Genomic DNA, 15961 nt, shown 5'->3' with positions numbered 1-15961 from the left:
AAAAGAGTTACAAAAGTGACCAAACTATTAGAATTTTAAGCAGTAAAAACACACAGAGTGTCCCAGCATCGGTGGTACAACCAAGAAGGAGGAGATTCTACACGAGAAAAAAAAATTGAAGATAAGAAATAGAATTTTTTCATTTGAGGCTTCGTTGTCGAGAACATCGACTTTGAATATTTAACGAGTACGCATACTAGTAATTATGATTTAGATAAATGGATATCGATAGAATTCATATGTCACCTATTAATGGTGATATAATGGTAATATAATTAGAATTAATTAATTAATGGTAATATAATTAGAATTAACACAATGTACTGTGTTACTCATTTCTGTCTATGGATTGGGAATATATTTATAAGTGAAAATAAGCTATGTAATTTGGTTACCTAACTTACTTTGTTAATGCAAAAATGGTTGAAAATGCTGAAAATTCAAAATCGATTTTCACGACAACGAAGCCTCAACTGAACAAATTTTATTCTTAATTTTCGATTCGTTTTTTTTATGATGCTGGGACACCCTGTATAATATCGCAGTCGAGTTTCGAAAGTAATGTCGCAATTACTACCCAAGTAAAAATTAGATCTAAGTATGGAAATGACGTAGATAAAATTTGAAGCGAATCGAGCCATATTTGTAGAAGTTATGAAACGTTCGCTGCAAATATTTATCGTAGTACACCGAAACGAGGTCACAAAAGTATTCGGCATCTTCGCAACGTATGTTTCACAACTTCTGTAGAGATTATCCGATCCACTTCACATTCTGTGTATGTACGTATACTAGGTATCTGTGGCTTAAGGTGAATTTAAATCTTTAATAGCGATCGTTCGAGTACCTTTGCGGGCCTGTTTCATTACGTATGTATTTGCTATTGATGTTTCATAACTTCCACAAACATTATCCCATTCACTTTAAGGTTTGTAACGTTTCGATACGTACTGGCATCTCGCAGTAGTTAAAACATTACTTTGCTGCGCTTAATATTCATAGTTTTTCTGTTCGAAATTTTCAATAGATCCTTCTAAGTTGTTCTTTCACACCATGAAATAAAATGTAGTACCAAAATTGAGAGAATAATTTAACGACGTTTTTTATACTATTCTAACGATCTTGATACGAGTAATTTGTCAAATATTAAATATTAGACATTAGAAATATGTTACAATTATAATATAGCGACAAAATATAGTAACAATTATAATATAGCGACGTCAAAAAAATGTTAAAAATTTCACATATATTTTACAATTATACAGAGTGTCTTGTTTAAGTGATTACAGCAGGATATCTCGGAAGGATTTATAGTTATCAAGAAAATGTTTCCATAAAAGTTGTTTGGTAGGACAGGTTACGTCATGTAGTATTAACTGTTTTGTTGTGAGTGGAGTAGTACAGGAGATCTGAAAGTCAATCTAATTTTCTTAAATGGCAAGCTATATTTATTTCTGCAGGAAATAACAGCAGGCATTGAGAGAAATCCGATGAGGTGTTATACGTTATTATTCTGAGTTCGGTAAAGGTAAATCGTTAGCTTATGTTTACGTCCTGTATTGGTCGACGACCAACATCCAGCAGCGTCGATTGCGTTTGTATTAAGTTATGCAATTATATGATATTATAAACAGGGATTGAGGATTATTGCTAATGCCATAAATTATCGATCGTAATTTTCACTTACCAGTTGAATAATTTTCTTATCCTTCTACGTGTTCTCCATCATTGAAAATACGCATTTGTAATCATTTAAAAAATTATTGTTACCGGTAACCAAAAATGATCGTAATATATTGATAGAGGGTGAAAACGCAAATCCAACGAGTAGAATGATTGTACACTTTCGATGGTTCAACCTCGAGATACTTGCGCCCGAATGTTGACTACTTAATATTTCAGACGCAAGTATCTCGATGTTAAATGATCGAAAGTATACGTTCATTGCACTCGTTGGATTCGTTTTCGCACGCTCTGTAAGAATATTGATAAAAATATACAGGGTGTCGTATAATAAGTTTTCTCTTTCTTTCTTTTTGTCTTAATCTTCTGTCCGCTACTGTGTATCAGGAAATTAAAGCAATTTGTATCGCCCTTATTAATAACCACAACACTTAATAGCTCATTTTTTTCTAATCACTGCATTTTTAAAAATTCTTTTTAAAACTTTGTAATGTAGTCAGCGAATGTGGTTCCTCAGATTTTCTTTATTCAATACAATTATTGTTGGCAGTCGTTGGAATCGTTAACCGGACGTACATGATTTTTCCAGGGGGCACTATGCAGACCGAGGAAGTCGTGTCTCGTGCACAATCATCTGGTATAGACGGTAGCCCGACAGACAGCAGCACGTTGCAGCATCATCTGCATCACTCGACACGTATAAAGTGTCCGTTGCCACCTCTGCTCCATATGGCGGTCAAGCAGGAGCCTCAGGAGGAGGAGGAACGAAGTCGTGACACGAATGCGTTGAGGTGAGCCTACGATTATGCTAATTGACCCTCTTCCCATCTGTTTGGTCCATCTCAGATTCTAAAGTCGCGTGTCCACTTCAGTTAAAGCCTTTCTAACGTCACTGTGGCTCCTTTTGTTGCTCAAGATATTAATTTTCTTAAACGCGTTTAACGAGTTTTTTTTAAAATAATAATATGAACAGAATTGGTTACAGTGTATGGTACTCTACCTCGTGAATTCATGATTAAAATGCTGTGCATAACGAACCATGAATACAATAGCAATCATAAATTTAAAACGATACATTTTAATTTCAGTCGTACACGCATGTTGTATAACTGTTACTTATTTGTTTAGTCTGTTTCGTTTTAAAATCTATAGATGCATGTTTCACTTTCTCAATCTCAAATACAGAGGTGCGATATTTAATAAAAAATTCTGAAACTTTTCAAATTTGGTGTTCGGAAATAGAAGAATTTCGTAATTGCTTTCGATGTTCTTGTGTAGCGTGAAAAGTCGAGTCCAATGAGTATAATGACTGCACTATTGCGATCATTTAATATACTTCCGTGTAAACGGCGAGCTACTGAATAATTTTTTGATAAATTATTTTCATTTAATTTTAAATAGAATCAGCATACAAATTTTTGTAGAGGATGAAAAGGCGAGTCCAACGTATATAATGATTGCATGCTACCAATTATTTAACCTCGAGATACTTGTGTCTGAAAGTTGACTACTTAATATTTCAGGCGCAAGTATCTTGAAGTTAAATAATCGAAAGCATATGTTCATTATACTCGTTATATTCGCCTTCGAATGCTCTGCCAGAATATTGATAACAATATACAGGGTGCCGTATACAAATTTCTATCTTTCTTTTTCTCTTAATATGTCTTTTCGTCTACTATATATCAGAAAGTTGAAGCAATTTATAGAACCACGGAGAAATGTATTGATAAAGGGACATTGTCAAATTCAAATTAAAAGATGTAAAATGTTTATCATGTCAGTGTGTAGTCAGTGTTATCGAAGTCGATACTTGATCTTAGCTATCATGATATAATGCTAGAAATACGTCATTCCATTTAAAAATAACATTGATGACCTTGAAATCTCGAAAAATATGACCTTTAAGAGAAGAACTATTTCCACCGCAAAATGTGTCCCTTCGAACTATACAACCTATTTCACTACAAATTTTGAATATCATTAATGATAACGGAGATATTGTTTTTTAAGAGCTTTAGTGAATCACTCTGTACATTTAAATCGAAACTTCATTCTTCTGTTATCAGTTTCTAGGAATGAAAGTAAATCTAGATCGCATACATAGATCTAGATATATCTAAAGTCTTAGTTTCATCAATATAAAAATGAAATGAAAGTGAATCTAAATACAGGAAATAAAACTACAGGAAATAAAAACTGTTTATTTCGACAGTTATGGAAATTACTAACTCTTTGCACTTGAAGCCATCTTAACTGTAAATCCAAAATAGTTGTTCTGACCTATATTGTTTCCTCTTTATACTTATATAAATTTAAATTGTAATTAATTTCCTTACTCAAACAACGGTTACACCTTCAACAGTTTTTTCAAATATAAACAAATTTGATAATGTAAAAATTATGTATATATATATATATAAACAAATTTGATAATGTAAAAATTATGTATATATATATATATATATATAAACAAATTTGATAATGTAAAAATTATGTATATATATATACATAATTTTTACATTATCAAATTTGTTTATATTTATATATGTTTATGTTTATATTTTATATATATATATACAATATAATTTTTATAGAATATATAATTCTTATAATTAATTATAATTATAATCTTTATGCAATAGTTTATATCTATATGTAATAGTTTAGAATATACGTAGAGTAACTAACGTGACTTCTCTTACAACGTGACTCTTACAAGTTTCCTCTAATCTCTGATTCTGTGTTCGATAGTCCGCAAGAAGATGCAGACTCCTCTCCGACGTCTATCGACGGCAAACACGGCCATGGGCACGATGCGGGCCACCATCAGATGCGGGAGTTGGAGGAGAACCCGGGGCACACGGTTTCGGATATCAATAACAAAGGAAAACCAAGGTAAGTTGTTTCTCGTGTCTAATTATCTGCTTACGATTAGCACATTTCCATTCCAAGGTGAGATCACCGTTGTTCGATACTCGACACTTATTCCCACTTCATTTTACATACACTTGTCGACAAAAGCTAAGATACATGTTACACAGATGCATATTCATGGATGTAGCAAACCTTCTTAACATAGAACAACAATATGTATTGTGTCAACAAAAATGTATAATTTTTTAATTTTATTTACATGATTTTTTCATTTGTATTTTATTTATCTTTTAATTTTTTATTTTATTTTTTATTTTTTAATCTTTTATTTATTTTGTATTACTAATCGTTTATTTTATTGTAATTTTATTGTAATAAATAATTTATTATAATTTATATATACAATAATTTATTACATTTATTAGATATTACAATAATTTTATTGTAATTTAATTTATCTTATCGTAATCGTTTTATACACGTTATACTTTCACATATTTTCCAACTTCTTTTTTGGGTTGAAGCTAATCCTTTTAACGAACACTTTAGTTATGGATGTACGTTAATAGACTATTTAAATAATTTAGATGTATCTGAAGGAAGCTTGATAATTTATTTTTGAATAATAATTTTAGGAGTTGTTGTATCGTGTTAAGCTAAATAATTTGTTGTGCTGTGTCAACTGTTGTTATTAAACTGTCGATCTGCAACATTGGAAGGACTATTAGAAAACTATCGATAGATAAAGTACAGGGACCATAATTGTCACGGATCCAAATTATTCCACACAACTGTGAAAATAGGAAGTTTGAAGAAAATAGCACCCAATAGAGTGCTTTTAGGTGGCATAATTGATATGTCCCGAACTGCTAATTACGATATTAAGACGTAAATGTAGTAATTTCTCTCACATTGTCCCTGAGCTTAGGAACGAAAGTGGACAACTTGAGGAGAGTAGATACGATTATTCGAGTATTGTTGCTCATTTTTATAGTTGCCAATTAACAAGAACTAGAAAAAACGAGGCGCGAGGCACGAATAATCGTATCTGCTCTTCCCAAGTTCCCCATTTTTGTTTCCAAGTTAAGAGACACTGGGAGAGAAATTACTGGGCGTCACCTACGAAATCTTTTTAAGTTACATCTTATAATAAACTGTGCGAGTGAACTAACACATTGGTTTCCTACACTCTTAATAATCAAAATACATTATGTAAAAATAGTACCAGGAATTTGTAAATAAAACACGAACTACTTAACAGTATTTTTAACGATACAGTAATTTCTCCCAGAAATGTTCGGCGGTCGGAATTGAAACCGGGAGATTTGAGGATACTAAGTCGCGTTTCTTCGAGCCTCACGACTCGTTTTTATAGAAACTCGGAGCAGTCGGCAAAAAAGTCAGTGGCCAGCATGCCGATGTACATTAATATGAATACATAGTAATGCTAGAATAAAAACGATGACATAACTTCTTTATTTCTAATTTTTTGCCACGATACGAAGGCAATTCGGAGGCCACATGCCACGTTTCGAAGGCAGTTCGGAGGCAACGTAACACGATTCGAAGGCAACATAACACGATTCGAAGGCAACATAACACGATTCGAAGGCAATTCGGAGGCCACATTCTCGTCGTTGAATAAATTCTGTGCGGGTACTTTTGTTATGTAATATAGGGTTATCCGAATTGAATGTCGCATCTTTAAATTGAAATAAAACACAAACTATTCGAGATATTTCGGGTTTCTTTATTTTAATATAGAGTCCATTGCATAACATTAATCGTAGAACACAGTGTAGTTCAAACGAACTCCCTTCCCCTCTTTTTTCACGAGCCCGACTCGTTTCATCCACTAACTATAACTAATAATAAGTAACTATAATTAACTATAACTGACTATAACTGATTATAATTGACTACAACTGACTATAACTGACTATAACTAACTATAACTAATTATAACTAACTATAACTAACTATTAACTAACTATATCTAACTATAACTAAGTGTAAGTAGCTATAACTAACTATAACTGACTATAACTTACTATAACTAAGTACAACTAATTATTTAACTATAACTAACAATAAGTAATTACAACTAACTATAATTAATTATAACTAACTGTATCTTATTATAACTAACTATAATCGTTTTATCAGTGGCGGCTATAATATTGTTTCTAAGCTCGTCAGTTGTTTGTGATATATTGACATAAATCTTACTTTCTAAAAATCCCAATAGGAAAAAATCTAACTGATCTTTTTAACGCATTTTTTTTAATCCATCGGATCATAATAATTTTCAACAATTTGTACACTATTGCTGCATAGTATGAAATACAACAAATAATAATCAAACCTTAACGGTTTGAAACAGTACAATCCGTTGAAAGATGTGATATTTAATTTGGCTAAACCTACATAACCTCAAACTTTAAATTCATACACGATAAACAAGTTTGCACAATTGCTATTCTTCTTGAAACGCACTGGTCATTCTTACTGAAATTTCTCTCAGTTGATTTTACAAATACAGCATCCTATAACACGGTTTCGCTTTAACATAATAATAAAGCTGCGAAAACCTTTGTACGACACTGTACTTCTATAGCACTGCATAACATGATTTTTGTTTAACATATTTAAAAACTAATTTACCTTAAAATAATAACGAGAAGGAATAATGAAGTATAGTACCTTTACATGAAAATATAATTATTATAATTAAGGTTATATAAGTATCAACCCTTCCGTTGAAAGAAGCCAAAAATTCAAAAGGAAGCTACAAAATAGTCTATCTTCATACCATGAAATTTACAATGACCGTGTAAGAATCAGCAAATAAACCAAAATTACAGATTTCTTAAAGAGGATAGAAGGTGCAAAAAATCTGAATGAAGAAAAAGATTCAGAAAATGAAAGTGATATCGTTCAACCGAGAAAACGTTCTCATTCGATGGTACTGAGCAGTGACGAGGAACAATTTTATTAACGCTAGATTTACGAAGCACAAAAAACAGCTGTTTTATATTAGTTCGTAAAAATAACAATGACATTTATTCTGATTTTGGACAAGTGTTGTCATTGTAACATTTGTCGTAAGTAACATATTGGGTTGGCAACTAAGTAATTGCCGATTTCAGTTATAGATGTCTCTCACTCCCATTTTTATGATATCCGTAAATGTTATATTATAAAATTATTATTATTATTAATAATATAACATTTACGGATATCATAAAAATGGGAGTGAGAGACAACTATAACTGAAATCGGCAATTACTTAGTTGCCAACTATTATTATATTATAAAATTATTATTATAATAATAATAATAATTTTATAATATAACATTTACGGATATCATAAAAATGGGAGTGAATGTTAGCAACTGGACAAATTGAATGCAGCGGTCAAGGAAAAGCGACCAGAATTGATCAATCGTAAAAGTGTCATTTTCCACCAGGACAATGCTAGGCCGCACACGTCTTTGTCCACTCGGCAAAAATTGATGGATATTGGTTGGGAATTGATGTTACACCCACCATATAGCCCTGATCTCGCGCCATCGGATTACCACTTATTTCGATCCCTGGACAACTCCCTTCGTGGTAAAACTTTTAATGATGACGACGCTGTAAAATCTCACTTAACTTAGTTTTTGGCCGAAAAGGATCAGTCTTTCTACGAGCGTGGAATTTTCAAGTTGTCAGAGAGATGGCAAAAGGTCATCGAACAAAATGGAAAATACATTACAGATTAAACTTCATTCCAAGTAAAAAAAAATTTTTTATTTCATTGAACAAATCGGCAATTACTTAGTTGCCAACCCAATATGAATTGAATGAATAGCTCATAAATGTATCTTTACGATATGAATAATCGTAAATAAAAAAATTAGTGATCCGTCATTTTGACGGATTCCGTAAATGTAGTGTGAAATTAAGGTTACATTAAATGAAAATAATATTTTGTGCTTTTCTTTTTCGTTTTGTATACATTTTGTTATACATACATTTACATTTTTAACAAAAGTGAAGTTGCTCTCTTATATTAAATTTATATAAAAATATTATATTTTTCATATTAAATATTATAACTATAATATTCAAATAGATATCTAAATAATCATATTAAATATTATAACTATAATATTCAAATAGATATATAAATAATCATATTAAATATTATAACTATAATATTCAAATAGATATATAAATAATCATATTAAATATTATAACTATAATATTCAAATAGATATATAAATAATCATATTAAATATTATAACTATAATATTCAAATAGATATCTAAATAATCATATTAAATATTAATATTGTAACAAGTTTTCGGTACGTAACCCTCCTTTTTTGTACCGACTCTAGGTCCCATATAACACGGTTTCGCACAACGCGGCATTTTCTAGGAACCTATCTACCGTATTATAGGAGGGTTACCCGCGCAGCAAAACATCTCTGAGAAGCGAACGACGGCGAACATGTGCTACTCGAACAACGACGAATCAGCGGAATCGGTTTCACTTTTTCCATCGGTGTTTTAGAAGCTTTCGACCGACACGTTTGTTCCGCTAACGACCCTTTCATCGAGAAACTCGCTTCGGGGAGCACCGTGGAGACGCTGGCCCGAAGAGCGGAGAGGAATAAACCGTGAACTGGTTCGCCGCGTGCGCGCCCGGTTGCTGGAAAAATGATTTCTTAGGCACGTCATTGAAATGCCTCGGGTCGATTACCGTTATTGAATTTCATTAGAAGCATCGTCGTGAGCTGGAAGAAGATCGCGGGACCTGCGTTCTATGCAAACGGGCCGCGGTGCCGGCCTGTAAAACTATAGAAGCGGCCGAGGTGTGGTTCGGAATGCAGTTGCATGGAAAGCTAGGCTCTCAGGTCCCGCCTATCGGCGACCTGCAATTATTATTGCTAATAGCGACGCAGCTGAGATCTACTTTCACACTTCGAACGTCTTTATGGCCGCGGCGCATCTGCTCGTTCTACCCTCGGACGGAATTACGAGCGGGTTCTTTATGCATTTATGGCGTGCGCAAACTTGTAAATTATGGCGAAATATGCGTGTTAATGAACATCTACAATATACAACTCGTTCCTTTTTATTAGTTTATTTCAGGTTGCGTCGACTCGTGGGTCATTGATAGCCACTCGATTCTGTTATTAGAATAACGACGTCTTAATCATAATTAGCGTTTCTAGTTGATTTCACGCGAAAGCAGCTGTTTCTAAACTTTTTACACAGTTTGCAGGACTTCCCGAGTTTTCTCAAGTTTTCGATTCAAGATGATTTGCGCTAAATTCGATAAAACATCTTAAGATCTAGCGATTCCATTTTGTTCCATTCGAAAAGAGCGATTTATAAGGGTTTCGCAGCGTTTTTAGCATTTTTCAGTGTTTCGGGCGGCCGAGTCACCCGTTGATTGACTCGACCGCCTCGCGTCAGCTGAGCTCGTCTCTCATTGGTCAGTGTTTTTCGTTAATAACTCGTAAATAGAGCCGCGATTTGCATTTTCGTTAAGGAAAAAGTTACTTCGAATGACCTCAGGAATCCGTCATTTCTCGGAAATATCATAATTTTGGGACACCCTGTCGTTTAGTAAAAGATAGGGAAAAGTTTCAGCTTGCTTAGGTGAAAATATCTTGTAGAATTAGAAAGGAAATATCATCGATGTCTGTTAAAAAGCTTCTTTCGTTGTTCTTTTGCAGTTTTGTCACTAGCAACCAAATAATTTTTTAGTTAGCACCAAGTATACATTTAATTATTTCATTCACAATTTTAATAAACTAAAAATAATATATCGTTACTTGTAATTATTTTAATTTGTCCACTGTTTTCAATTGCACTTATTTGTTTTTGTCATAAATGCATAAAATACGTAGTCTAATGATAACTAAAAATGTTATAAATGAAAGATGAACAGTTGTACCATGTAACTTACACAGGGCACGTAAATTGATGTATTTTTCCAACAACAACATGCAACATGTATTTTTAATCAATGTGGTAATATTAATATAATATAATATAATATAATATAATATAATATAATATAATATAATATAATATAATATAATATAATATAATATAATATAATATAATATAATATAATATAATATAATATAATATAATATAATATAATATAATATAATATAATATAATATAATATAATATATATAATATAATACTGTGGTAAAATTGTACCAAAAAATTGCTAAGATACTTTTACGTCTCGAATACATAAATTATCTTCTTAGTTAATGATTTTTAGTCATGAGTGACTCAATATTTTTTTCTAGATAATTTTGTATAGTTAACCTAAACATTTTTCATTACTAAATAGGGAACGGATTTTAAATCGTGTTAATTGAGAGCTGCTCCAAAAAAGAACATATGTAAAAAAATGTCGAGACAATTCTGTTTTTTGTTAATTAAAGAATCAATATATGCTGTTATCCTGAAAATAAAACACGTAAATCGACCATTAAGAGGATATTCTAACAAGGAGAATTGTTTACTATCGCAATTTAAGTATTTATTAATCCAAATTATTATTATTTAGCAAATATAGTCCAATTATGTTTTACTTTTCATTGTATGCATAAAGCAGACATTTGTAAAAGTAAACTTCATTTTTGTTTAAAATATTTCAATAAAATCTATGAAAAGATATTTTTGAAATATCTGTAAATCATGAAATATTAGTTTTCAAATTGCCCAGCGATCGATAAATAATGTTTATAACGTTAATAATGTATATAATGTAATTTATAAAATATTAATTCTTTATGGCAACAACTGAACCTAAAGTGCGTTTTTTCTTTAAAAGATATAACACGAGGTATCATATTTACTAACTAATAAATGATTAGAAATTAATAAGTGGTTTCTCAGAGAGAAATTCATACTATCCGCCTGTTTTTTTAAAACGCAAATCAGAAGAATCAACACTTTACATTTTTTTATAAATAAGTACAAAACTGACCGTACCGTACTATAAGTTCGAAACTTGATTCTTCGTCCTTCATTCTTCAACAAAAATTCTAGACACCGACCTCAAAAATCCATCAATTCATCCTGTCTTCCCCAGTCACGCCAAATAACGAACGCGTCTCGTCTCTCTGTTCCAGCCGTGGTCGCAGGAAGTCCCGCTGGAAGTTGAAGTTCCACCACCAAGCACTGCCTCCCGAGTACCTGGACCACTACGAGGCGTCTCTCGCTCAAGAAGCTTTAAACACGTCGCCGACGCACGTAGCAGAGCCGACAGTCCCCAGCCCAGCGCCGACAAGCTCAACCTCGACGCCGAGTCCGATCGCGGACGTGCACGGGTGGCTGCAGCGCATCGCAGCGATGCAGCAGGAGCTCTGTCCTCAGCTGCCGCCCCCGCGGTGCCCCACTTCAGGCTCCAGCCAACCAGGAGGCTCGAGGCGGTCGGTGATCACGTCGACCACCTCCCACTCGCTGAACGCGGCGCACCACGCCCATAACCCGCAGTCCCAGGCATCCAGTCGGCCGCCAATGAAGTACTCGGACCTGCCTTACATGGGCGAGATCACTCTGGACAACAGCAAGCCGCGAAGAGGTCGCAAGCCGAAAAAAGCGGACATCTGTCACCTGATTTACAAGAACTACGGCACGATTCTGCCCGGCACGCCCGGCCACGAAGAGAAGAGGCTGTCGCCCAGAGAGAAGCTCGACTGCCGCGAGAGAGTGTCGCCGCAGATCCCTTTCCAGCGGACAGACGTACAAAACAGGATCAGCAGCCTGCTAGAGAAGAGGCTCACGCAGGAGTCACGTCGTAGCTTCGGTCTGATAGACAAGGAGCAAGACGAGCCGCTGAATCTGTGCATCAGAGACCTGAACCAGCTGAAAATCAGATTGCTAAGGAAGCACGGCAACGTGTACGAATCGGGACAGGTGAAGAGCGAGACCTCCAGCGACGGGGAGGAGGTCGAGTGCATAGGCTCCTCCTTCCCGGAGCCCGGCTACCGCCCACTGGACTCCATCTGCCGCGGAGGGGGCACTGTGAACCACAACAACAACATAATCGATCCCATGCTCGGCACCAATCCTGGATTCGTCTATTGGCCTAACGCTGGCGTGTTCATCCACCCCATGGCGCTACAGTCGCAACTGTTGTACTACCAGAAGATGGCCCAGAACGACAAATGCTATCCCAGAATGACGGAACAGCCGGGGAAGGAGCAGAAGATCATCCCGAAATCGCTGTATTCGATGATGGAGACCAAGAGCCCACCTCTGTCCACGCCCGTGACCACGCCTCTAGCCACGCCTCCCGCCCAGGCCATGCCACAGGCCGTCCAAGCCCCGCCTCCGGTGTCCCCGAGGCCGAAGAGGAACGTGGTAGGGCAGAACCAGGGCCAGCCCACGAAGCGGAAACGTTCAGCGATCTTCATCCCACCCATGCCCACAGAGAACAACAACAACCCAGCGACAGAGGTCAGCATCTGCAAGTTCAAGTTCACGGGCGGGGCTAAGCCCAGCCTCCAAGAAAAGAAGAGCCTCTCGGTCGACTCCGGAGGCAACTTCAGGTACTACAGTGGGACAGGCGACAAAAGTATGAGGGGTTACGAGTTCTTCCCGCGGGAGGCGTTGCAACAGTCCGCCGGCCAATCCGGCTCCTCGACCGGGGCGTTCCTGAACGCTGCGGGGGAGAGGATACAGCCTGCTCCTTGCCAGAGGACCGCCCAGGAGGAGGGCCGCAGGAAGAGGAAGACCAGAAAGTCCCTGCAGAGGGAGAAACTCGAGCAGACGTTCAAGGAGAAGGGCTTCCTGATACAGACTCAGCAGCTGGAGTCTGCAGAGGGCGCCACTTACTGCAAGTTCAGGCAGCTCAGGAAGTTCACCAGGTATTTGTTCAGGAGCTGGAAGGACTATCTGCCCGGCAATGTGAGGGAGTTGACGGGGGTGACGGATAGCGAGATGGCTGATGCAGAGGCGGAGGGGGATTCTAGCGTGCTCGCATCGCCTCTCGCGCATCCGAATATGGTTGACGTGGCGCCCGGGTTTGTCGAAGACCATCGCGCATTGCCGTTGACGTGAGACTGGCGTGTTGTCGTCTTTGGAAGAGTTTGCGTTTGTTGATGGGTGCTGGGCGCGAGAGGAGGTGTTGACGAGCTGTGGAGTGGGAGAGTTGGACGTTGGCACGTTTATGGCAAGGGAGTAGTCTTTCGCGTTGGAGGAGTCAGGTGGTAGCAGTGTCTTGGAAGATGGTCTCTATGGATTTTGGTGGGGGTTTCGTGCGTTTGATAGCTTTGGCGGAAGAGTTGCTAGAAGGATTTGGTAAGTCAGGTGAAGTTTTTGAAAATTGACGAAGACTCTAAGATCAGTATTCGCATTATGATCTTAAAGTGATACGAGAACAAACGGTTGCGAAGTTTATTCAAGTTACAATTGGAGATTTTATTTGAAATTTCTAGTCTTTTCTTATTGCAAAATTTAAGTAAGGAAATGTGAAATGAAAAAAAATGATAAGTAAGGAAATGTTAGCATTCTGTAAGCAGTGGTTCGTGCTTGGTAGTTAACTCGTAACATTGCCATTTTGAGTATCTATGGAATTTTTTATGGAACTATTTCAAAATTTTCTTTCAACAAATGTTTGAATATCTGAAAATACACGTCTTTATTTTTACAATACGAGAACTTAATAAACGAAGAAAATCTTTGCGGTTTTATTCTAATGTAAGAGATGCTCAATAATTAATTAAATTAATTTAATTAAATCATTGTCGCTTTTGAGCAATTTTTTAAAAATCTCTCGTTCATTGAACGTATCATATATTAATGGAAAAATTGCACATCTTTCGGGTACATAATACTATAAATACTACAAACAAATTATTCAAAGAAAAAGTACAATTAAGGAAAAATTGTAATGTTACGAAAATCAATATTTTTATTACTAAAATATTAAAAACAAAAGATACAACTAAAGAAGAATTGCTGTGACACAAGAATCAATTTCCTATAATAGAAATGCTAAAAAAAAAAAAAATTGCTGGCACTGAAAGAACATCTTTTTGTAACTGCAAATCCAAATTTTTTAAAGAATAATTTTAATGGTATAAAAATGCCGAATTTACTAGATCTAGAGAAGAACAAGTTCGGTACTTCAATACCAAATTCTTTAACACTTTGACTGCTACGCCAACAACCACAAAAATTTTATAAAATTCAAGTATTTGATTTAGTTAAATTAAAATTACATAGTTAAGTTGTATGCCATGAATTACACTTTTAAACATTCTTACGCTTTGCGGATCTTAATCGAAGGAAATTATAATAGATTAGTGTACAAAATTATCTTCAGATCTGTGCAGATAATTTCGTCATTCACATTTACTTTAATAACAAACATATTTATTATTATTAATTTATGCTAATAATAAAAAAATATCTGTTGCTAGTGCGCTAGTCAAAGTGTTAAGGGAACGAAAGTGGAGGTTTTCTTCTATAAAACGAGCACTGGTTGCACTCGCATACAGACAGCGTAGAAAGTATTCGCGATTCATCGATATGTTTTTCCTATCATACTTGTACAATTCCCGAAAGGATTTTTAGGTGACCGCCTCCGATGGTTTTGGTTTTTGGATATGTTATAGAGAACCAAAAAATATGAGGTACATATTTTTTTATATCGGGGGAGAACCACCCCCCACACACACAACACGAAGTTGATAAGATGGAATACGAAAAATCGCTTAAAGTTAGTTGAAGAATTATTATCAAACTTGTTATAAACTTAATTTGTGACATATCTAGGTCACTGAATACTATTGTCGTTGTCGGTCATCCTTGACACTGGGTAAACCACCCCTAATCGTTCCAATGCACATTTAAAAGAGTTGAAACCTGCAAGGAGTTCATATAATCTTTAAGAAAACAAATCATTACGCGATGACAAATTGGTGGATTTATGACCTTCCACCCTTACTGAGGGGTAAACCACCCCTGACTGTGATAAACTACATTTGCCTTAATAGAGGCCGATCAAATTTAAGTAAAGATTATTTCTTGAAAATTGTGTTGTGAATAAGTACTTTGTTAATATGAATATTATTATTTGAGAAATATATATTAAATTATATTTAAAAGTGCAAATTGATATTAAAAGTTTAAGAAATAAAAAAAACGTGAGATTATGAAGTGCCAATGAAGTAACACTCGTTTTAACGTTAACACTTTTTACGGAACACATATGCAGTAAATTCTCCCTAATAATTGTCCCTCAGCTTGGGAACAAAAATGGATAACTTGGGAAGAGAGGATGCGATTATTCGAGCCTTACGGCTCGTTTTTATAGTTGCCGATTATCAACAACTATTAAAATGAGCTCGAAAAATTATATCCC

The 15961-nt window shown here is 35.3% G+C and overlaps 1 protein-coding gene across 1 annotated transcript in view; it reads left to right on the top strand.

Annotated features, from left to right (window-relative positions):
- Positions 1–15752, top strand: part of LOC117221862 (uncharacterized) — a 31408-nt gene extending 15656 nt beyond the window's left edge. The window contains exons 2-4 of the mRNA XM_033473147.2: positions 2276–2477; positions 4441–4584; positions 11721–15752. Coding sequence (XP_033329038.2) covers positions 2276–2477; positions 4441–4584; positions 11721–13653 — 2279 coding nt within the window. The 3' untranslated portion in view covers positions 13654–15752. The remainder of the gene's footprint in view (positions 1–2275; positions 2478–4440; positions 4585–11720) is intronic.
- The last annotated feature ends 209 nt before the right edge of the window (positions 15753–15961 follow it).

The sequence above is a fragment of the Megalopta genalis genome, chromosome 5, assembly GCF_051020955.1.
Source record: "Megalopta genalis isolate 19385.01 chromosome 5, iyMegGena1_principal, whole genome shotgun sequence".
In the NCBI taxonomy this organism is placed as follows: domain Eukaryota; kingdom Metazoa; phylum Arthropoda; class Insecta; order Hymenoptera; family Halictidae; genus Megalopta; species Megalopta genalis.
Note: the sequence above shows the minus strand (reverse complement) of the source record. Positions and strands in the feature narration are given on the sequence as shown.